Here is a 21993-nt window from a genome sequence, read left to right as displayed (position 1 = left end):
ATTACCTTTATATTTGAGACATTTAGCAGGTGCTCCACTCCATAGTTACTTGTAAATGTTGTGTTATAGCCTAAGTTAGCTACTTACCTGTAACAATTATGATTTTTTGTTCTGGGGCAAGTTCACGGATGTCCTATGATCTTCTCTGTATTCAACAAACTGTAACCCTCTGTAACTCTTTTGTGAAAAAACAAAAAACAAAAACATGTATTTCAAGAGGACTGTCTGCACTTATCTGCATAACAATTGGACGCTTTTATGGAAGGTACATTGGGATTTTAACACGAAAACTGAGTGGTATACTCAGTGGTATCTCAACTCAGAATGACAATAAAGGAATTGATCTCAAAAAAACTTCCTTGATCCCATCGTTCCTAGGTCATCCATGCCACTGTGATTTTCTCAAAGTGATAAAGCGACCAAATGATAATAAAGACCTACCTCCCAAACCCATCCCCCACACAATGTGTTAAATTCACCCCCTGTATACATTATGATTGCTCATTAGTCAAAAACCAGATTTTATCTTTGAATTGCATGAGGAAATAATTATTATTTTACTTTTTTTCTTTTTTTAATGGAAACGCCATCCAGTGAATTGTCAGCTGATTTCATTGTCAGAGCATAAAAGGGTTGAAAAGTGTAGTCTACTTGTCTGGTGGAGGGTTGAAAGGGTATATTGTCACCCTGTTTAACACAACGTAGCATTATTTAAATTCAATGCAGTTATGTTATTTTGAATATTTATTCCTACTTCGCTTGTTAAAACACAAAATCAAAACAAATATCACTTATGGTAATTATCTAGGAGAGGCAAAACAATGAGATCCTAAAGCATATCTAAATGGAATGGCTCATTCAAGTCATCATCGGTGAACCTGCTATAAGCATAGTCGGAAATTATTTCAGTACACGGCAAAATTCAAGTAATCGATTACACTTATCAGTCATTCTCAGTCACTACAGCTTAATGCGCAATGCAAACGGTAAAGAAGAGGCAGATAAAGATTAAGAAATTAGCCACCATGCACACTTGTTATGATCAGCGCCATGAACAATGAACGTAAACGAGTTCAGTCATATCATTTGAAACAACATATATGCATGAATCCGCAGGCATGTCAAAGTAGCTTTGGTCTTGCAATCATAACAATCTAATAAAAAAATGGCTTCCCTGGATCCGAAATTCTAATGACCTAATATCTAACGCTAATATCCACCATGTTCAAGTGGTCCGCGCTCTCCTAATTGAAACCCTGTGCAGTGCGCCAGAAGACCAATCGTACACAGCTTTTAATGGCTGTTCTCATGCTGTAACAAAATGTACTGATGTTGAGTAATAATATAATATTTATGCATGTTTTTTTTTGACGTAGTTGTTAGCTAGCATTGCTAGCCTCTTGGCGGAACAACCGTGTGCAGACGCAACGCAGTTCAGCGAAGTGAACAGATGCTAGTGACCCACACAAGGGTACCCATGCAAAGTTGAGCTGTACATTTAGATAGATGAATGTCCGCAGTCGACTAAAACTTTAACACAAATAACACACACGTACTGGCGTGTGAGCAAAGTTTGGGGCTGTGATTTTCGGATGCACTATTTTGTGCAAACTTGCGAGATTCCAGCACAGAGTAGAAGAGCTAGCTGGTGTGGAGAAGCCAGCCCGGATAAGTGTTTTTTGAGTTCACTGCATGAAGCTGGGAAAACACTTTTCGGGACCGGTTGATGACTTGTCTCGGTGTTTAGTAGTCCCCCAGGTAGTGCACGGCCACTCGACACAGAGCTCAAGTAGCTGGTTAGCCTGCTAGCCGTAGCATTATCCATGTAGTTGGGGAGCTAGCTAGCAGCACTGAGCAGCCTGCCTTCCGCCGACGTGCACTTCCCCCACTCTCCCTCCAGCCGGCTCGCCGCAGCGTTAGTCCGGTACATAAAATGAAGCGACCATCAGCGTTTTGGGAAGCTGTGTGGCTGTTTGGATTTTGCTGATGTATGAGGAGACGATATTGTTTTTGTGAGGTGAGCTGCTTTTAATTTTGGCTTCTTGCAACTTCTTGCAACAGACAAACCCAGATACACACCAACCCTGACCTTAGACCGGGTAACGTTAGCTCCGCTGTCGGTAACATGTAGCTGTTAGCTTCCACCAGATGGATCCGTCTATTTGCTGGAGGACTAACCATGCTACCTGAGTGCTAACTTAATGTTGAATAATGTTGAACGATTGCTCAGTCATAGGTATTTCCCACATAATAACCGGTTGACATTTTCACAAGTGTGTGTGCCTGTGCATGATATTTAATGTATTTCTCGTAGTTATGCCTCTTCGGGACACTTTGCTGCTACGTCACCATCGGTAGTTGTTGCCTTTTCCGTATCAGACTGTCGCCAGTGTGATTGGATGCGGCTATTTGCTGGAATACAACTAACCCTTTTGAAGTCGATGTTTACATTGAGAAATAGTGCTTAGCTTTGCAATTATTCAACTATAAAATCTCAATAGCTTTTCACCTTGGCAAAGCAACAAATAGCAGCAGGTGTTAGACAACGTTACAAAACGACAACAAATACGGCCAAAGTTATTTATTAACGTTAACCCGTATAACGTTAACTTAGCTAGCCAGGACCTTAAGACGTTAACTTGGCCGTCATGTCATCACTTTGGCTCTGAACAACTTTATTTTAGAGACAACGTGTATTTTGTTTATTTGGTTAGCAAACTGTGATACAACACCAGTTGTGTTTTTGTAGGACTGGTTAGTCACTTATCGAGAGGAGGGTGCGTGTTCACTGTTGTCACATTATAGCTGCCTTTATTACGAACATGTAACGCTACAAAAGGTGATTCATGCTCCCATAAGATACTTTACATTCACAGCCTGTTTGCTATTTGATAAACAGCATTCATTACATATAGTGCAGATTAGGTTAAAGTACATGTGTCTTGAATTGTATTTGGACAGTTTTGATTGTAACGTTACAGTACAATCTGCTCAAGCATGCACACCCAATAATAGTTTTGACAGTGATGCACATAATCTATGTTGTTATTGGTTGTGCGTTGTAATCATTACAATTTTATTTTAGATTAAGATGATTCCTGCTCCTTAAATAAACACCAGAAAAGCGACAGATATGGCCCAGTAGGAATACAAAAAGGAACTGTGTGTGTGTGTTTATGTGTGTCTCTGTGTGATAACAGTAGCTCAAAGGATTACTTTCTCAGTCAAAAACATTTTTGTGTGTGTGTAATGTAACTGATGAAACATTACGAGACTCTCACACACACACACACACACACACACACACACACACACACACACACACACACACACACACACACACACACACACACACACACACACACACACACACACACACACACACACACACACTTCTTCTTCTGTGAGCCCTTTACCTTTGATCGGTGTGTACAGCATCGTATCACAGATTATTCTCTTGTTTGTCTTTTTTTTTGGGGGCGGGGGGAGATTAAGGATCATATGAACAAATATTGGCGATGCTGCCATACACCATAAGTAAAATATACCTCGGCCCCTTTCAATGTCTCGTCTTGTTAATGGCATTTAAACGTTAGAGACACGGTGTAGCACCCTTTTGCTAGTTGTTTGGATGAAATAATGGTGAACCTGTTAAGTCCAGTATAGTTTGTTTTACAGTATTTGTTTCAATTGCGTGAAGCTTATAGCGGAACTATGATGTGAGCGACAAAGGTTCAACACGAAAGGAGCACCGCTGCAACAGGAAGTTCTGCACACGGAAGTTGTGTTTTCTTTGTGTATCCCGATTTATGGTTGTTTTATTTAGGAAAACACAATTTTGTTTTTCATATTTTGTGCCTTTTTCCAGTTGTTGTTTCACCGGTTTGGATTATGCATTGTTGGGTAAATGAGTATTTGAAGTGTTAAAGCAGTTTCCGATCGATCTGGTTGCTGTAACCCTGGCGCTATTTTCATTAGTTGCGAGAAAAGCTCGGCTGCATTAGTGCTAACGTTAGTCAGATTAACACAATGAAATTGGCTAAAGACAGGGCATATCATTTATGTGTAATTGTTTGCATTGTTGGTTGTAGGTCTTTATCTATTAAAATTGCGTTTGAATGGGTATGGAGGTCAGTGTGAGCTGTGGTGTGGCAAAGGAAGATGCATTTTGAGGGTTTCTTTAATCATATTGATGAACATATGTTGGTTTAAGAAGTATTGGCATTTTCTGTTTTGGTATTTGAGACCTGCATACTTGTTAGCTGTTATTTATGTGAACAGACCTACATCTAATGTGTTAAGTAGGTGTATTAAGTGTTTTATTATTATAAGATATGTTTTATGCCATCCATTATTCATGCAGTAATAACACACAGAGACAATAACAACAGAGTGACCCAACAAAATGTCCACAGATTGTTTGCATGCTGTGAAAGATTTACTTACAATGTACGTCTTCTGATTATCATTAATAAGTTGATTCTACTCATATATTTAAATTGCAGATCTCTGTCAAGGAGGTCAAAATCAGCACGGGGGATGGACGAGCAGAAATCAAACTGCGAAGAAAGTGAGTCTGAACCAACAGGTAATGATGATCATATTGTATTGGGGTTTGATGTAAACTAAAAGGTCTTCATTCTCTCAAATGTTAAGAGAAATACACAGATTATGTATTTTCCCACAACAGAGATTTGTAAATGTAAATTATTAGAAGCGAATACAGTGGGAATGAATTCATTTGAATGTTGTTGCTCCATGACAGATAGGTTATTATGTGTTTTGTGAAAGCTTCATTCTTATATACACGTGTTTTCCTTCGTTTTCATGTTCTTGAAGTGGGGTGTTTGATTTTTCTTCTATAAATCTTTTCTCTCTGTTTTTAGCTGATGACAATGCCCCTGCAAAGCAGCTTGTCTCCTCTGAGGGGGAGTCTAAAGCCCTTCCTGCTGCTGAAGACGTGTCTGGTGTTACTGCAGCCTCTTCCAGCACACCTGTGTAAGTTCTTCATTCACATTGCTGGAGTCTTTCTCCCAAGAAGCTGCTCATTATTGGCAGCATCAAAACTGAATATTTGCTTGTGTTTTGACCAATTATTTGTGACTGTGCAGAGAGAGTGTTCGAGCATGCACGCTTTGCAACTGTGTGGAGCGTAGCCTACATGGACAGCGGGAACTGAGACACTTTGGGACAACTTCTGAGCGGCCGACCCTCAAGCCATCAGCTTCCCCACTGCCACAGCCTGGGAATGATGACCTGTCTTCCATTGGATTTTCTGACTCTCCCTGTGTGGCGGCGCTCTTTGACGACTCAGGTTAACCTCAAAATATTATAATTGATATTTTATTAGTGTACAATAAATAATTAACCCTACAAATTAATGATATTCTGGGTTCCATCTGCTAGGAATATAGTGCAGGGATGAAGAATTGAAATTTGGTTAGAGATTTTACTGATTTGGGCTTTGTAATGAACAGGGGGATTTTGGGTTCATCATTGGTGTGCGGTGTGGTCGGAGGGAGTGAAGCGGATGGAGAATGAGGAGCTAGAGAACGTGGATACGGCTGTTATCTCAGGGACACAGCGGGTAAGTGCCCTGTCTATAGATGTGGATTAGATGGTATCAAATGAGAATATAATGATTAACAGGGGCTTCCTTCATACAATCTTACTTGTTACAATTGGTTTGTTTCAGCTTTGCGAACACTGCAAAAGGCTGGGTGCAACCATTCAATGCCATGCTGAGGGCTGCTCACGGTTCTACCACTTCCCCTGCGCGGCAGCGAGTGGATCTTTCCAATCCATGAAACAGTTGGTCCTCCTCTGTCCGGAGCACATAGACAAGGCAGAGGAGTTGGGTAAGAAAACCAGGCATCTTCATCAAAGTTTTGATGGTATTACTTGGTTCAAATCAAAGCAGTCAGTCAGTTAGATAGATTCCTCTTTATTTAGTTTTTTACTGTCAAACTTGAGCACAGAGGGAAAATACACAGACATTTTGGCTGTGCCTTCTTCAGACTTGACATTGGTTACACGCACCCCAGTCCCCCCTTTTTGTTTTTACTTGAGCACAGTGTTCCTTAATACTCACAGTATAATGCTTAACTTTTTACTCCTAATCAAACATAATGATCAACTGCCATTGTCAACAAACAACAATATTGTCCAATGCCAAAACTGTTATTCGAAATTCCTGTAAGACAACCAGGACTGCTCTATACTGTTCTGCCAAGTCCTTGAACATTTGTATAGAATAGAATAGAATAGAAAGTCTTTATTGTCATTGTACAAAGCACAACGAAATTGAGATGCCGTCTTTAAAGTGCAGAAACAAAAATAAATAAATAATTGCCATTATTTAATGCTGTTTAGTGCATTTAGTGCATTATGCTCTTTGTTGTCATAAAATGTCAGCTGCCTGCGTTGCTTGAAGGTGAGAAAAAAACAATCAAAGCGATGTCTTTTGTCTCTAAAAATGTTAAATGTTTTTAAATGTTCGCAAAGCTCCACTTTGCTTTACAGTACAATATGCACCTTTTAAAAAAAGTGGCCACTAGCTATCTAACTATTTTCTTATGACTTCCAGGTTGAACTAAAAAGAACAAAAAAACCCCCAAAAAACATGCTAATGTGATTTCTTTTTTCTTTTTTACAGCGGGTGAAGAGGCTTGGTGTGCAGTGTGTGACTCAGCGGGGGAGCTCACAGACTTGCTGTTCTGTACGGGTTGTGGCCAACATTATCATGCTGCCTGTCTGGAGATTGGTGCCACGCCCATTCAGCGGGCAGGATGGCAGTGCCCAGAGTGTAAAGTGTGCCAGACTTGCAGGTGAGTTCAACGTTGTGAGTTAAACTGCACCCTAAGCAAGAGATTTAAAGTGCTTAATATTTTACATGAAATTTGCATTTCTTTTTGGCTGGACCGCAACAGTGGAGCCAGCCCTATAATTGCAATTGTCCATGACTGACTGAGTGAATAGCTGAGTGATGAAGTTACACCATTAGTCTGCAAAAGTTGACCAATGCTTGGTACAGTGAAGTATCCCTGAATGCGTTTCGCACCAAATGGCCATGATGGTGGAGCCAGGCTAAAAGCTGTTGTAAATTTTGCTGTAGGATTGTTAATGTGTTACATAAGTAAGTTTTAGTATTTTTCCAGGTGAGAAAGTAACCACTTAGATTCTCAATATGTGGTTTGTTTATTCAAATAACGCAGACATTTTCGGAGATGTGAGTAGATGCTGGCCAGGTGCTAGCTGGTCATCTCAGCTACCAGCAGCCCCACTCCCAAGATGACCGGCCGGTCAACGTCCGTCATCATTCTGGGAGCTGGGGCCGGTTGCTGTGTGGGCTTCTTGGGCAGCCCATTATACAAAGACAAGAGCCCCTTATGTTTTTTCCTCCCTTCATTCCACCAACATTTAACCTATTGTTTAGACAGGCTTTTTAACTTTATTTGTAAAAATAAGCCACTCAAGGTAAAAAAAAAAAATGAGATTATCTTTACATCTCTAACAGAGGGAGTTCTTAACATTTTTGACTTTTTCTCATTCAACTGTATAATCAAAATTAACTGGATTAAAAGATTTCTAAAAGATCCAGATAGCATGTGGAATATTATCCCAAACTTTCTGTTTAAATGGTTTAAATGGTCAAATTTTTGGTATTATTGTGCCTTGTACTATAGGTAAACCTCCTATCAAACTATCCACTTTCATAGGCAAGCTGTTATGTTTGTTCCTTCTATAAAAGCACAGCTATTCTCCTCACAGATTTTTCATCCTGTAAAACAGCTATTTAATTGTGAAGGGCTTCTGTATGTATATGATGATTTTATATATAGTGTTCCTGTCTCCCTAAGTGAGCATAATTATGTAATGAATGCACTGTCAACTGGCATTATATGCTTATCACATGGCTTATCAAGTATATCCTAATACAGAAGACTTTTTGTTATTATTTGGAAATGCTTGAACATGTTTATTCAGTGTTCACGTGTGACAGTGTTGGATTAATCCTCAATTGGATCTTAAAATATATTTTTGTAAGGAAATTGTACTTTACTTGAGAGAACATGATTCGATTTGAACATGTAATTAAATTGCTCTTTATTTTAGCCAACTATATAAAATTGTTATACAATTGAAATTTAAAAAAAGTTACCAACTTATATTAAGTTTAATCAAAGAGAACTAAGCATATATCTTCAAACATTTAATACACTGTCCAGCCATATATTAGGTTTTGACCTAGTCCTGTTTTTAAAGTCATTTGTCCTAGTTCACTTGAGCTTTATTCTCCATTTCTGAAAATAATATTTTGATTCTTCAATTTCATAGACAACCAGGAGAAGACTCCAAAATGTTGGTATGTGATGCCTGTGATAAGGGCTACCACACCTTCTGTCTCCAGCCAGCCATGGATTCTCTACCCTCAGACCCATGGAAATGCAGAGTAAGTCACATTTGTCATTGAAGCACTTACTTCAGAAACTATGAAAACAAGTTCACTTACTTTTTGGAGACTTTCAGACAGTCATAACACATCACACATTTTTATTTAAAAGAGAGTGCTGCCTTGATCATTTGGTTCATGCTTTCCCCCCATTATTTGTGTTATGCCAGAGGTGTCGCGTATGTACGGAGTGTGGTGTCCGTGGACTTGTGCTGCCAGGTTTGGCCCAGTGGTTTGACAACTACGCCGTGTGTGAAGGCTGCCAGCATCAACGCAGCTCTGTGTGTGGCGTGTGCAGCAGAGCTGCCAATCCATCTGTCGCTCTGCAGTGCTGCAGCATGTGCCACAGGTTAATTCAGTGTGCAATTTGCAATAGCATTCATTGGAATTTGTTATCATGTGTGGGACTGATGCTCATATTGTCATAACATTTTGCCATCTTGATGATTTCTTTTATTGTCTTAGGTGGGTGCACAGTGAGTGTGCTTCACCAGGGGAGCTTCCAGAAGCCAAGTGCATCTGCCTGCTTTGCAAGCAGGACCATCAGCAGCTGCCTGTCACTCAAGCATCCAAAGCAGAGATACAAACCAGAGAGGCATCTGAGGAGACTGAAGGACATGTACATTTGGTGGAGATGACAATCCAAACTGATGCAGATATGACGACAGAAGAGCAGACGGACATATCTGAGGTGACACCAAGCGAGAGAGGCACATCAGTGATGGGTCAGGCTGAAGCCTCGGTTGACAAAGAAACACCCATGGAGTTGGGTACGTCTGATTCAGACACTACATAAAACAAAGCTTACAAGAGATGCCAGTCATGAGTTTTATTGGACTAGTAAAATGATGTGTTTTTGTTTATGTCTGAGCAGTACCCATGTAATTTAACTACTTTTGGTTTTAGGGGTGGAGGCTGCAGTTGTTGAGACTACAGACGCTGGGGTAACAACCATGGAGGAGGAGCCACAGGTAGCAAAAGAAGAATTAACTTCTGCGGTGCCTGCGGCTCCACCCAAGTCTACAGGTAAACTCAGAACCCACCGTGGACGTGCATATTTGAAAATGAACACAAAGAAGTACTTTATCATTTGTATGACAGTGTGCCGCAACTAATGATAGATTTGTAAATGATAACACTAATAACCATGCATTCCTTATTCTCAGATGTAGAATGTGCAACAACCGAACAGGGAGCCTCTTGTCTACCTGCTGATGAAGAGAGAGTAGAAGAGGCAGTTAGCCAGGTGACCCGAGCTGCACCTTCCCAGGACTCCATAGCAGAGATGCAGTCTACCAAGCCTAAAGTAGAACCAACACCAGCATCAGAGCAGGGCCCTGAAAATATGGAGGTGGATAAGCAGGAGGCCAGTCCTTTAGTGGAACAAGAAGCATCACCAGAGTTATTAAAGGATGGATCTGACAGCGTGCCTATGACAGAACCTTTCAGTAAGGCTCCACCAAAGTTATCAGCTTCTTCTGCCTCTGTGGTCAAAACAGAGCATCTGCCCATGTCTGCTCAGCAGGAGAGAAGTCCATGCCAGGACCCCCAGTCTCCTCTGTCTTTATCAGGAGACACACAAGAGGCCCTCTCTGCTGTGGACATGGAGGGGAGGCTACTACCTCACTCAGAGGAGGAGGACGAAGAAGAAGAGGATGATGAGAACTTGAGAGAAGGGCATATTATAGACATCAAGCAGGAACCGCTCGAGCATGAGGCAAAGCCAGAATTGCTGCTGGATGAGATGTCCATTATGAGCCATGGAGATGAGAGCAGCAGTGGCTTTCTGGGCTCTCCTGGAGAACCTGATCCTCAAGGCTCCATGGAGTTCGGCCTTATACCTACTGGACGCTCACACACAGATAACCTGCTCACAGAGACTGATGACTCACTTCCCTTTGAACCCCTGAGAAGTGACAGAGAGAAGGTGAAACGCAGAGGATCCCCAGGCCGCTCACGGGTCAAACAGGTGAAGTCCAAATGTACAAATGTACACGTTTGAGTGATTATGTTTCAAAAGGTGACATTTTGGTTTAATTCTTGTTTTTGTTTTTAAGATGTTGGTGTCACATTGTTTCAATCTGACTTTACATTAAAATTGTTTTTCCTCGGTTTGTAGGGGCGAAGCAATAGTTTCCCGGGGAAGCGTAGACCTCGAGGGGGTAGTGGAGGGAGAGGGCGCGGTGGGAGGTCACGCCTCAAAGCCATGGCCTCTTGCATCGATGCCTTCTTGGTGAGCTGTACTTTATATATAATTGAAATAGCATGAAATTCTTTCACCTTGATAATGTGGGTCATTATTATGATTATTATGATTTGATTAAATATTTTTGATATGTTGCTTGATCCCTTGTGCACAGCTAAGCATGACTACAGACACTGGAATAAATAAGGAGGAAGAAGAGGAGGAAGATGACACCATGCAGAACACAGTGGTTCTTTTCTCAAACACTGATAAATTTGTCCTGCTCCAGGTATAGACCTTGTTATAGTTTGACATTTTCAGTTATCCTGTGGCATTTGTTGTACCAAGAACCACATTTGTCACATTTAAATGCAATGCAAACGCACTGTATGTTTCCTCTAAATGATTTTTCTTTCTCATGTTCTCTCTGTTTTCAGGACATGTGTGTTGTGTGTGGCAGTTTTGGGAAGGGTACGGAGGGGCAGTTACTGGCATGTGCTCAGTGTGCCCAGTGTTACCATCCTTACTGTGTGAACAGCAAAGTAAGCACAGTGTTATCCTTTGATCCTTTTTTCATCTTTGAAAATTGTAAATCCTGATATATTAAACCTGACTATTTCTCCAGATCACCAAGACGATGCTCCGCAAGGGCTGGCGCTGTTTGGAATGTATTGTGTGTGAGGTCTGTGGAAAGGCTTCTGACCCTTCCCGTCTGCTGCTGTGTGATGACTGTGATGTCAGCTATCATACCTACTGCTTGGACCCGCCCCTGCACACCGTACCCAAGGGTGGTTGGAAGTGCAAATGGTAAAAAAAAAAAAGAAACTCAAGAAGTACAATGCTTCGTTCAGCCTTGTAACTTTGAATGGGGTCAAATGGAAATGAATACATGTACATTTGCATATTATGTAAAACACACATGCCTCATCCCTGCATTACCAATTCAGAGGCCTCTCTCTTTCTCTTGCTTCTGTAGCAACAAAAAATGCAACTCACATTGGCGTTTGTATTTTTTAAAATCTTGCATATTTGCTGTAGAATTGTTACAGTGTGCTTCACTTCCATGTAGGTGTGTGTGCTGCGTACAGTGTGGTTCCAGCTCACCGGGTTTCCACTGTGAGTGGCAGAACAACTACACCCACTGTGGCCCCTGTGCCAGCCTCGTCACCTGTCCAGTATGCAGAGAGAACTTCATGGAGGAGGAGCTGCTGCTGCAGTGTCAGCACTGCGATCGGTGGGTGATGCTCATTAGAACTACATGTGCACAAATCCAGACACAGAAACTGAGGTATTCATTAGACTGCAGCTAATGAAGACTAGCGGGAATGGATTATTTATATATTTTTCACATCATGAATTATTCCATAAGATCTTTGATTTGCTGTGTGATTTGTTATGAAAAGTATGCTTATCAATTCATTTCTGTGTGCCTGTGCAGATGGGTCCATGCTGTCTGTGAGAGTCTGTACACAGAGGATGAGGTGGAACAAGCTTCTGATGAGGGCTTTGCATGCACATCATGCACCCCATATGTTCCAAAACCTGTGGGTAAGTGATACTATTTTAAAACTCAAGACATGAAGACTACGGTTACAGAAATATTCATGGAATATTCTTGCATGTACTGATAACTGATGACTTTTCTTTGTTTTTTTCCCACTTGCTTTTTACCATTGTCCACAGTAGTAGAGTCAGCCATTATGGCTTCCATAAAGATCAAAGAGCCAGGTTAGTGGTTTATTCTTATTTATTATCACAAGCACATTCTGCATGTTTTTTTGTTTGTTTGGTTGTAGGTCACTTAGTTTTGCAATTCCCACTTTACAGAGCCCCAGTTCTACCGGTTGGAGGGTGTATGGTTGACAGAATCAGGAATGTCCCTGCTTCGCAGCATCTCCATGTCTCCCCTGCACAAGAGACGGCAGCGTCGCTCCCGTCTTGGCACCCTGTGTTGTGAAGGAGGTTCTGATGGAATGGACCTGAGGGAGGTTGACGGAGAAGGGGATGATGGAAAAGGTTGGCACACTGTCCCCTCATCCATTTGGTGTATGAACAGTTTTTGGGAATCTTTCCTTCAATACAAAACACTATGTGCAAACTCAATGTTAACTTGTATATCTAGGCTGTGGGGAGCCCATGGACTGTGACTCTAAGATGGAGAACCCTGGGAGCCCTGACAGAGAAGGTGGTGCAGAGGGAGGCACTGAAGGCATGGCTGACTGCGATGGTCTTAAAGGGGGGGCAGAGGAGACAGAAGACGGCAAAAAAAGAAAGAGGAAACCCTACAGGCCTGGTAAACTTCCACAATTTTACAAATCAACTTACAAAAGCACAAAGTATTTGTAAATAATTTATGTATATTTTATTAATTTTTTTTACTAGGAATTGGAGGCTTCATGGTGCGACAAAGAAAGTGTCACACACGAATGAAGAAAGAATTTTTTGCCCAGCTGGCTGGAGAGACTACGTTAGATGGACATCCAATAGAGAGAACCATTGAGGAAGGTTAGTGACGACAATAAACTATTAATTTCATCCAATATTTCAATTTTACAATGAAGTTATTCCACAATTCTCATGTTTTTCATCACAGAAAATAGTGATGATAGACAAATGATGGACCCATAACACTGAACAAGTGCAACACTATTAATAAAATATGCTCAGTTATCTCCATAGTAAAGTGATACTGTGTCTCACCGTCCCCCTCCCCTCTCTGTGTCAGCTTTTCACACCACCTTTTGAGTGAAGCCATCTAGAATAAAGATAAATATATTTGATTTCTTATGGGGTCAGATAGCACATCATAAGAACCAATTCTGAGAGAAAAATGTAGTTAAAAGTATGAAAGTAAGCAGTTTGGTCCCTCTGACTGATATTATATATGACTTAATTTGATCTTTAAATCTGAAGCCTCAGTGTGTAAGCAGCATGTTACTGTTGTAGCTACTGAAGGTGGAGCTAGTTTGAACTACTTTATATACAGTTCGACCGTAAATCAGCATAAAACAGCTGTCAGCACGCGTCCTGAATCCTTGCGAGAAACAAAGGTTGTTTTCAGCTGCAGCACAACTCAACTGTTTTAAGTAATCTGTTGCATTGTTGGATCTTTACATTTTCATAGTAAAAGACAAAAATGTTATTTTCTACCTTTTATTTTTTTCTGCTCTACCAAGAAAATACTGAACTATGACCCCTAAAACAAAGGTACATACTGAACCGTGAATTTTGTATACTGTTAATCCACTGGTTGCTACTGTTACATCACTAGTTGCTAGAATATGGGACCTTTCGCTTATTGTGTCCCATCTCTAAGGCTCCAGGGTTTTCAGACAGACATTAGTCTTGTTTGATTAACACACCTCTCTCCTTCAATTGAGTGAGGCTACTCCATTGACACAGTGGGGGAGCCAATGCAAAATATAATCAGGCAAAAAAATGCTGGGTCATTATTATGCAAAAGAGTTGACCTTGTCATAGCTTGTGCTGGTAACAACATGCCGCCACCAAAGCAGCTCTTTGCATTTATCTGTTGGTCTGAATGATCACTCATCATCCTTCACCAGTGGTAGTGTGGCCCAATTTTTTTGTGAATATTGTGAATTAGGGCAACAGAATTTCTTCTGTTTAAATGTACGTAGGACCTCACCCTGACATTGATAACATAATGGATCCCAAACCAGTGGAAGGTGAGGAACAGGCCAAGAAACGTCGGGGCCGCAAGAAGAGCAAACTTGAGGACATGTTTCCAACTTATCTCCAGGTTCGTGGTCTCTCTATGCTGTCTATGCTTTAAAAAGTTTTGAAATTTCTGGTATCAAGTGATATAATGCCTATATCTTTAAATGTTTGTAATTCAAATACAGGAAGCTTTCTTTGGAAAGACACTCATAGACTTGAGTAAGAAAGCTGTGATGATACCTCCTGGGCAGAGGCCAGGGGCATGTTTGGTCCGACCTTCATTATCAGCACCATCAGGGGTCAAAACTACTTCCCCAGAAAGTAAGAATACTAACTAGATGTGTGACTCTTGAAAACTTTGTGAATGATTTGTTATACTGGGTGTAGAAAAGGGCAGTACATTTTGTGTAACCTTTGTGCTTCTCTCACTAGCTGAGGCCAAGGATTGTGTGGTGGAAGAACATGTTCCTGTCAAGCAAGAAGGGGGTGAGGCCCACCAGGCTCAGGGAGAAGGTGCAGGTAAGCATCTGTTTGGTCAGTGATGCAACTGGTTTATTGTAATGGCATTTAGGTAATCCGAGGTTGGTTTAAAAGAACGTGTTTTTTTAGGAGTTTCTGCACCATCCTCATCTCTCAAGGACCAGGTATCAACTGATCCTCATGACTCTGATGCAGAAAAAAGTGAAGGTAATCTTCCTGAGTGGATAGTTTGGTATACAGTTTGCACCATTAAGTTAGGAAAAGATTTAATATCTGATGTTCCACCTTACATGCTGTTGTCTTTGCCTGGCAGGTCTTCCGCAAGGGGTGGAGAGTCAGGACTCTGAGCAGTTCTTCCGAAAGGTTCTGGGAGTGTCAGATGGCTCCTCTTTGGGGGGCATGAAACCCATCTTGGAGGGCAGTAAGGGAGAACTCAATCGTAGCACTCTGCCACAGAGATCTCTCCTCTCAGGTGTGTAGAAGGGGATGCCTGCAGATTATATCATGAAAACCTCCATTTAAAACTATATATACTATATGAAAAACTCTTTGTTGATTGAGGATTTTGTAAAGACTGAGTACCAAAGTAAGATTTAAAGTTACAAAAAAATGACATTCAGCCACCAGATGTCGCACTCTAGCACCAACATCTCAGACCAAAACAAACGTGTTTGTTGTTTACTAAATAAAGTTGGGGAGGGGGGAAGAACGCAGGCAACAGATTGAACTGTCAAACTATGTAGTGGTGATCAAATATGGATCAAGATTCTGTTAGTGCATTACCTATTTCTTGCCTCAAATGTTTTCAAAAACATATTTTAGTGTACTGTTTAGCTGTAATTAAAGAAGGTTTGTGATGCGGCAGCCATCTTGGAAATGGACGTGATGGACATGGAGGGACTCACATGCACTAACACGCACACTTGCATGCACTAATTTGCACACACGGCTGGTGCAGTTACCAAAACAAAGAAAAGAAACACTACGATCATGACACACACAGAGGTAGTTTGGCTTAATCCTCTGCTCCGGTTGCCATTACTTCATTAAATCCTCACATAGCAAATGGTTGTTTGATGACATTGTGGCTCAGTGTCATTTATTGCACCTTTTTAATTGAAGTTTGACTTGTGATTCAAACATGGAAAATCTCTTGCAGGGTCTCTGCCCTCAGCTGGAATGATGGATGCCTTTCCTGGCCTCTCTCAGTCACCGTTCTTTGACATGCGGTAGGACTAATGTGCATTTTACTTTTACTGTAGTATGTAGTTTGCAACAAATTGTATTGGAGACAGTAAAAAAAGATATCCATTTTTTATTTTATTTTTCCAAATTAGAATGTTCCTGGACTGTTCTTCCTGATGTTGACAGATGTAAGCCTTTCATTAAGACCGTACCCTCTCACGTAATTTACAGGGACAGAGGAGGGCTGTTCAGTCCAGATGGGGGTGAGGAGAGCCCATGGGCTACTCCTTCAACCCCAGCAACTCCTTCCTCCCCACCAACCCCCACTGAGGCCGAGGGTGATGGGCTGTCGTATAACCAGCGCAGTCTCCAGCGCTGGGAGAAAGATGAGGAGCTGGGTGAACTCTCAACCATTTCCCCTGTGCTTTATGCCAATACCAACTTTCCCACTCTCAAACAGGACTACCCAGGTGTGTGTGTGTGTGGAAGAATTATTATACCAACATGTTTATCCTATTATTAGAATGCTTTTTTCAAAGGGTAGGTTTATATCACTGTTGGATATTCAGAGGCTGTTTCATGTTTCCCCCGTCAGACTGGGCTAGTCGCTGTAAGCAAATCATGAAGATCTGGAGGAAGGTGTCAGCTGCTGACAAGGTTCCATATCTGGTAGGTTCTGTTTTTTTTCTTTTCTATTGTAAGTAAAAATTCTTCCATAGATGGATTTATATTAACTTGACAATTGTTTCCTGCATTTCTGTTGTAACACAATTCCCTAACATGTAGTCAGTAATAGTAGGGTGAATACTTTTGGTTTTTCTGTGTTTAGTTATATGCTCCCTGGTGGCTTACAGCACTATTACTCTCACCTCTATTCAGAAAGCCTCAAGGGATAAATGGCCAAACACAGAAATGCTGAAAACTGGTAACACAAATTTGAAATGTCTGTCACAGTGACATTATCACTGGTGGGCACTGCTTGTTTACAACCCCAATGGAAAATTGGACATTAGCATTAGGTTCAGCCCACACAGTGTATGATGTTTTTGCCCTGTTAACTAAAAATACACTTTTCAATTTAACATTCTTATTTTAATATTAAATTTTTTTCTGTAGCAAAAGGCCAAAGATAACAGAGCAGCTCAGAGGATCAACAAGGCACAGAAGGTGAGTTTTGTATTGTCAAGCTGCATGAACGGTACCGAATTAGAATCCTGCACAGCTGTTCATCTTTCCTCCTTACTCTCCTCTTCTCACAGCAGGCAGAGAGTCAGGTGTGCAGGCCAATCAAGACAGAGCCAGGGCGGGTAAAGGGAGAACGGCCCAATTTACACCTCCAGATCCCTCCACCTTCAGGCTCTACGTCCATCTCTTCCCAGCCCAGCTCTGCAGGAAGTCCATTTCCCTTCCCTCCAGATTCAGGATCATCTTCTGTCTTTTTCTCAGATGGACCTGTTAAGACCCCAGGGTCAGCTGAAATCCGGACAGATCCCTTGGCTAAGCTTCCTCCTCAGTCACCCCATTCTCACTCCCACCCAACCACACCCTTCTCCTATGCTGGGGCCAGCCCATTACAGGCCTCTTCCTCAGGTTATTCCGCTTCCGGCCCACAGGGTCCTCCTCAGGGACGGCCAGCCAGTCTTGGCCCCTATGACATGCAACCAGGAACTCCTGGAACCCCCAGACGGGCTCAGCAGGTTGACCCCTACTTCAGATCCCAGCTGCAGCAGCAACAGGGTCATTTACCACAATCACAGCAAGGCTCTCAAGAGTCCCTTGGACATCCAGAAAGTCCTCATTCAAGAGGTGCTGGGCTTGGGGAGTCACCTATCTTCTCGCCAACCCACAATGCCCACTATGGAGACCCTTTCAGAACCCAGCAAGGAATGGGTCGGCCAGAATATGGTTCATCCCCATCACCCTCTGCAGTGGTATCCTCATCTGCAAGCACAGGGCAGTACAGGGCTGATATGAGTGCACCTTCTCCTCGCTCCTCTGCAATTGGAAGATCTGACTTAGCCACTGGCTCCCCTGCAGGGATGCTGGATGCTGGGGATGGTTTATTCAAGGCACCTATGACACCACGAATGCACCAAGGGGAAGGTGGGGCACTTCATCCTGGAGCTTCCCCTAGCCATCCCTCTGAAGGCTACAGGCAGTCTCCCTCTCACCCTTTTTCTGACCCTCACACTCAGCCACCATTAACTCCGAGACCGCAGTCAGGTGATAATTGTTCTCTTGGGCCCCAGAGACACCCTGTAGCGCAACAGGAACTATGCCCTAGAGTGCCCTCCAGCCCACAGTCCCAGGGCAGCTCTCAGTCTCCCCACACTCCTGGTGGCATCTCCAATGATGCTTACTCTGTCCAGTCTCCTGCTACCCCTCGTTTCCAGTCTCCAGACAATTGTTCTCAGCCACCTTCAAGACCACAATCTAGAGACGCTTTTGCTACTATCCACAAACCGCCTCGTCCCATCTCTGTAGCCCCAGAGGGAACTACAAGTTTCAAAGGCTCACCTCATCCTAACCAACCACCCCCACCCCATCCCACCAACAGTTCCATAGGGGATCCTCTCTCTGGTAAATTGTCAGCACCTCCTCCCTTCAGCCGCAGCCCTAGCACGGGAGGCTTTCCAATAACACAACAGCAGAATCAGATGGTTCAGGGTCAGCTACAGCAACCACAGCCACAAACTCAACAGACTACAGGGACAGACAGCTTCAGCTCTAAGGGGCCACCTTCCTCTGGATCTCAAGAATTAACAGCTGTACGTCCTCCAGACACACCTCATCAGCCAGCTTTGCCAGTCACTCAAGAAATGCCTGACATTTCAGCAGTGCAGGACCCTGCATTAGTGGGTCTTAGCCCCTCTGAGCTGGAGAAGCACAGACAGGTATTAAAATTGTTAGCCAGGGGACAGTCATTCTATGCAACTCCTAGATGTCTTGCTAATCCATTTTTTTGTGTTCTTTAGCGCCAGAGACTAAGGGAATTCTTAATCAGACAACAAATGCAGAGAAACTCCATTAGACAAGAAAAGGAGGCGGCTGCTGCTGCTGCTGGCAGCGCATCTCCTGGCTGGTCTGGAGGAGAGATGGGTACCTTTCAACAAGACAAAGCCCACAGAGCACCACCACCTTATCCACAGGTACACACATTTAATAATATGACATAAACCTCACAAATGTAACATCTTGACAGCAGCTTAATGTAGCAATTAAGAAGATGTCTTTGTGTGGCCAGGGTTAAAGCCTAGCAGGTATGTGCTGAAAGGTTCATGAAAAAGAAACTGAACTACTTAAAGTAACAGTTTTACCATTCTGCCTTCCCATCACTCAGAGAACCCTGTGTTTTTTCATCTTGTGCTCCACAGTAGAGAAATTAGCTCATCCCCATTATCCACCACAGGCTAAAAACCCACCTTTTCAGATAACATCTGAACAGATATTCGCAGACAGTTTCTTTTAAAAAATATATACTTTAGCGCTGAACATGCTTTTAGTTGGTTGTTCAAAACCAATCCATTGTTTTAGTCAAAATCCAAATGAATGTAATGTACTGCTCATGCTGTAATTGGACCTCTCTGTTGATTAGTGCAAGTTATGTGACAAAGTATTACAAGGAAAAGGAATGGTGCATTACCTATGTTTATCTGTTATTACTTCTTTTAGGATCGTGTTGCTGTCACTACTGCTGGGGCTCAGGCTACTGTGGTAGGAAAGATGCACATGGCTCCTGGAGGCATGGAGGACAAGCTAATTCGCCCACCACCTGCCATCATGGATCCTAGTGCACTAAGGTAAGCAATTTATTTTAGTAGAATTGAAATTGGTGTGAAATAATAAAAATTGATTCCTCTTCCACAACTAGAACACAACCCCCCCCCCCCCCCCCATTGTTAAGGTGTGTTAAGACAGAAGGTGAAACAAAGATTCATCTTGTGCCTTTTGTGCAAATTTGATAGCTGGACAGTTTATGTTTATTCACACTTAATGGCCAATGTACCGACCTTACAGATGTTAGCTCTAAGTTAGCTAGCTATGGATGCACTGACAGTGTATGTGGTAGTGTACCTGTGTGTGTTTGTAATATATAAGTACATTTTATATGTGCAGAGTTTGAACATTTCTGGAAGGGATCTTTAAATTGAAATCATTTTCTATTGTGCTTTTTTAATCTTTCAGGCCATCAGGGCCCACCAGACCTCAGGGCATGTTTGCCCGTCCGGCATTCCCTCCTCAGTGGCAGGGCCAAGGTCCAGGTCCAAGGAGGTTCCCTCAGCCTGGCATGGAGGCTATGGGCGTAAGACACAATCTAAACCCTGCTGTCAACATCCAGGGTATGGAGGGCATGGGCAACCCTCACGCCATGATACCGGGACATGGTGGAGAGACTATGCAGCCTATGGGTCAGGGACCCCCACCACAGTTCATTGAATTGAGACACAACTCACAGAGGTTACCCCTGCGACCCCAGTTTATCCCCCGTGGACCCCAGCCCAGACCACGTCTCTTTGTCTCACAACAAGAGATGGCAGCACCTTATGTACAGCAGCATCCTATCGCTCAAGCTGTTGGCATTCAAGCAGAGGGAGGCACTGACTCACAGTTGGGGTTACAGCAGGGTGGACTGTCAGTTTTATTGCCTCAGCAGTCTGCAGGTCCAGTAACACAACAGGCCCACCTGCAGCCTCAGGCAGCTACTTTGACTTCCAGCACTCCTAGCTCTGAGCAGCACCAGCTTCCACAACCAAACCTAGTCACAGGACCCCAGTCTGCCACAGTGGAAAACAGTGAAGAACTGCCAGAGCCTGACCTGGAGGGGCTTGGGGATGCCACTGGGGATGGAGGTGTGGAGGATGAGGATGATTTGGCTCTTGACTTGGACCCAGACAAAGGAGATGATGACTTAGGAAACCTAGATAATCTTGAGACCAATGATCCACATCTAGACGATTTACTTAACAGTGATGAGTTTGACTTGCTGGCTTACACTGACCCTGAACTTGACCAAGGAGACCCTAAAGATGTCTTCTCAGACCAGCTGCGGTTGGTGGAAGCAGAAAGTGAAACACCTTCATCTTCCTCTGGATCTGTACTTGTTAAAGTGGAAGGGAAGCCCAAGGCAGAGCCAGGGCAAAGGTCACTCTCAACAACCCCTGCTACTGCAAGTGGGTCTGCCTCCCAACTGGCACCTTCGGTAGAAACTGCAGATATCTCTAAAGTCAAAGTTGAAGACCGAGGTCTGACCCCTCAGCTCCAGCCTGGACAGACTGTTGTGAAAGATGAAATGGGAGAAGCTGTGTCAATGCTTCTTGGTGGGACCACACCATCAGCCAAGCCTGCACAACCAGAAAACCAGTCAGCTTCACTCAGTTCTGTTCGATTAGGGGGACTTCCATACCCTTTGCCAGGTCAGGCTGATCCATCGCCTTTTCCTGCAGCTGCTCCACATGCAGATATTGGTGATGATCCTCTGGGGCTGCCTGACGTAGGTGGACAGCACTCCCCTGCTGTAGATTTGGCAAAGGTAGAAAGTTCTTTGGATGGTGAATTGCCTCTTCTAATACAAGATCTGCTGGAGCATGAGAAGAAGGAACAGCAAAAGCAACAACAGCAGCAACAGCTTAGCTCCCTCCACCAGGGAGCCATGGCACCTCATTTTCCTGGCCTCCCAAGTCAACAGCCGAACCCACAGGCACCTGGACAGATAATGCTACCACAACACCACCGCCCACCTACCCAAGGAATGATGGCTCAACCAGGGATGGTACCCCGTGCTCCACATATGTTGCAGCAGCAGCAAAGGCTTATGGGTCCAGGAATGGTTCCTCCACCTCACATGGCCATGGCCCAGCAGCAAGCAATGATGAGAATGGGGCAGCCAGGAATGCATGCAGGTCTCAGTCAACAACAGCAGCCACAACCAGTGGTTAAACAGCCACCTCTGGCCAACAATTTCTTCCCAGATAAAGGTAAGCCCTTTGAGTTTTGTCTCTGTCATTAATCT

The 21993-nt window shown here is 43.0% G+C and overlaps 1 protein-coding gene across 3 annotated transcripts in view; it reads left to right on the top strand.

The window, feature by feature from the left end:
- The first annotated feature begins 1559 nt into the window (after window positions 1-1559).
- Window positions 1560-21993, top strand: part of kmt2d (lysine (K)-specific methyltransferase 2D) — a 31883-nt gene continuing 11449 nt past the window's right edge. The window contains exons 1-35 of one of the 3 annotated variants that reach the window (XM_062426444.1): window positions 1560-2017; window positions 4506-4588; window positions 4887-4998; window positions 5112-5314; window positions 5478-5587; window positions 5696-5858; window positions 6656-6827; window positions 8338-8452; window positions 8623-8801; window positions 8918-9222; window positions 9359-9478; window positions 9619-10421; window positions 10572-10685; window positions 10813-10926; window positions 11075-11179; window positions 11263-11444; window positions 11707-11871; window positions 12076-12185; window positions 12324-12365; window positions 12465-12653; window positions 12760-12930; window positions 13020-13142; window positions 14279-14400; window positions 14504-14639; window positions 14751-14837; window positions 14928-15005; window positions 15112-15270; window positions 15958-16027; window positions 16215-16453; window positions 16579-16652; window positions 17100-17150; window positions 17243-18877; window positions 18959-19132; window positions 19656-19783; window positions 20169-21958. In XM_062426444.1, the coding sequence (XP_062282428.1) occupies window positions 4540-4588; window positions 4887-4998; window positions 5112-5314; window positions 5478-5587; window positions 5696-5858; window positions 6656-6827; window positions 8338-8452; window positions 8623-8801; window positions 8918-9222; window positions 9359-9478; window positions 9619-10421; window positions 10572-10685; window positions 10813-10926; window positions 11075-11179; window positions 11263-11444; window positions 11707-11871; window positions 12076-12185; window positions 12324-12365; window positions 12465-12653; window positions 12760-12930; window positions 13020-13142; window positions 14279-14400; window positions 14504-14639; window positions 14751-14837; window positions 14928-15005; window positions 15112-15270; window positions 15958-16027; window positions 16215-16453; window positions 16579-16652; window positions 17100-17150; window positions 17243-18877; window positions 18959-19132; window positions 19656-19783; window positions 20169-21958 (8389 nt within the window). In that variant the 5' untranslated portion in view covers window positions 1560-2017; window positions 4506-4539. Of the gene's footprint in view, window positions 2018-3801; window positions 3904-4505; window positions 4589-4886; window positions 4999-5111; window positions 5315-5477; window positions 5588-5695; window positions 5859-6655; window positions 6828-8337; window positions 8453-8622; window positions 8802-8917; window positions 9223-9358; window positions 9479-9618; window positions 10422-10571; window positions 10686-10812; window positions 10927-11074; window positions 11180-11262; window positions 11445-11706; window positions 11872-12075; window positions 12186-12320; window positions 12366-12464; window positions 12654-12759; window positions 12931-13019; window positions 13143-14278; window positions 14401-14503; window positions 14640-14750; window positions 14838-14927; window positions 15006-15111; window positions 15271-15957; window positions 16028-16214; window positions 16454-16578; window positions 16653-17099; window positions 17151-17242; window positions 18878-18958; window positions 19133-19655; window positions 19784-20168; window positions 21959-21993 lie in introns of those variants that run through there. The other 2 variants (XM_062426442.1, XM_062426443.1) reach the window with 2 other exon arrangements.

Source organism: Scomber scombrus, chromosome 10, assembly GCF_963691925.1.
Source record: "Scomber scombrus chromosome 10, fScoSco1.1, whole genome shotgun sequence".
NCBI classification, from domain to species: domain Eukaryota; kingdom Metazoa; phylum Chordata; class Actinopteri; order Scombriformes; family Scombridae; genus Scomber; species Scomber scombrus.
This window is presented reverse-complemented; position numbering and strand designations above follow the sequence as displayed.